Below are 905 nucleotides of genomic sequence, written 5' to 3'. Positions count from 1 at the left end.
TATATATATATATATATATATATATATATATATATATATATATATATATATATATGGCATCTATAAATATGATGAAACACACACATACACACATATATACAAAGGCAGACTGACATAACACTGATACACACAGAGATATATATATATCTGGATGTCCGAGCAGAGGAACTGTCGATGTTATACACAGACTATAAGTACAGAGACTTCCTATAGTATTTCCCAACAGCAGACGTGTGAGTGGCACAATTGCCTCCCCTTGTGACACATGTTGCAATTCTTCCACTCTACTGATCTACCGTCTTTGCATTGAAATCATCGCCTGAAACCGACCATTCCATATAATTAACATAGATTTCTTAATGAGACGTGCATCGGTTGCTGTTGTTGTTGTTGTTGTTGTTGCTGCTGCTGCACCAATTCTCTTGCAGCTTCAGTCATTTGCACTTGCACTACTATGGCACCACGTTGTGCAACACTGAAGCTGCTGTACTGGCTTTCCTTCATGATTCTTTGTAGCAGGAGTGATGCAAAGTGATGATACCGCCCAAAGAACAAACAAAATGCACACACACACACACACATGCATATACAAGCATACACACACATGCATAGATGCACACATACAAAAACATACATACATTCTTTCTTTGTGTCTTTCTTTCTCTCACGCTGCTCTTTCTTTTTCCCCCTTATTTTCACTGAGTTTAAGATAAAGACAAAAAAAAAAACAAGAAGAAAAAGAAAACGAAGAAGATTAAGGGGACTTACCTGCTTGATGATGGCACTTTGTGCCAGTTTCGCCGGGTCTGGTTTCGTCTCTCCATTGAGAGACTCGGTTGCTGTGCCGTCATTAGAGTCTACATCCATGGCCAACCGTGCTCCGGAAGGGAGGAGAAGCGGATGGG

The 905-nt window shown here is 39.8% G+C and overlaps 1 protein-coding gene across 2 annotated transcripts in view; it reads right to left on the bottom strand.

Moving 5' to 3' along the window:
- LOC106876972 (POU domain, class 4, transcription factor 2) overlaps nucleotides 1-899 on the bottom strand; it is a 138991-nt gene extending 138092 nt beyond the window's left edge. For both annotated transcript variants that reach the window (XM_052974201.1, XM_052974202.1), the window contains exon 1: nucleotides 769-899. In XM_052974201.1, the coding sequence (XP_052830161.1) occupies nucleotides 769-867 (99 nt within the window). In that variant the 5' untranslated portion in view covers nucleotides 868-899. The remainder of the gene's footprint in view (nucleotides 1-768) is intronic.
- Between the last annotated feature and the right edge of the window lie 6 nt (nucleotides 900-905).

Source organism: Octopus bimaculoides, chromosome 18, assembly GCF_001194135.2.
Source record: "Octopus bimaculoides isolate UCB-OBI-ISO-001 chromosome 18, ASM119413v2, whole genome shotgun sequence".
Taxonomy (NCBI): domain Eukaryota; kingdom Metazoa; phylum Mollusca; class Cephalopoda; order Octopoda; family Octopodidae; genus Octopus; species Octopus bimaculoides.
This window is presented reverse-complemented; position numbering and strand designations above follow the sequence as displayed.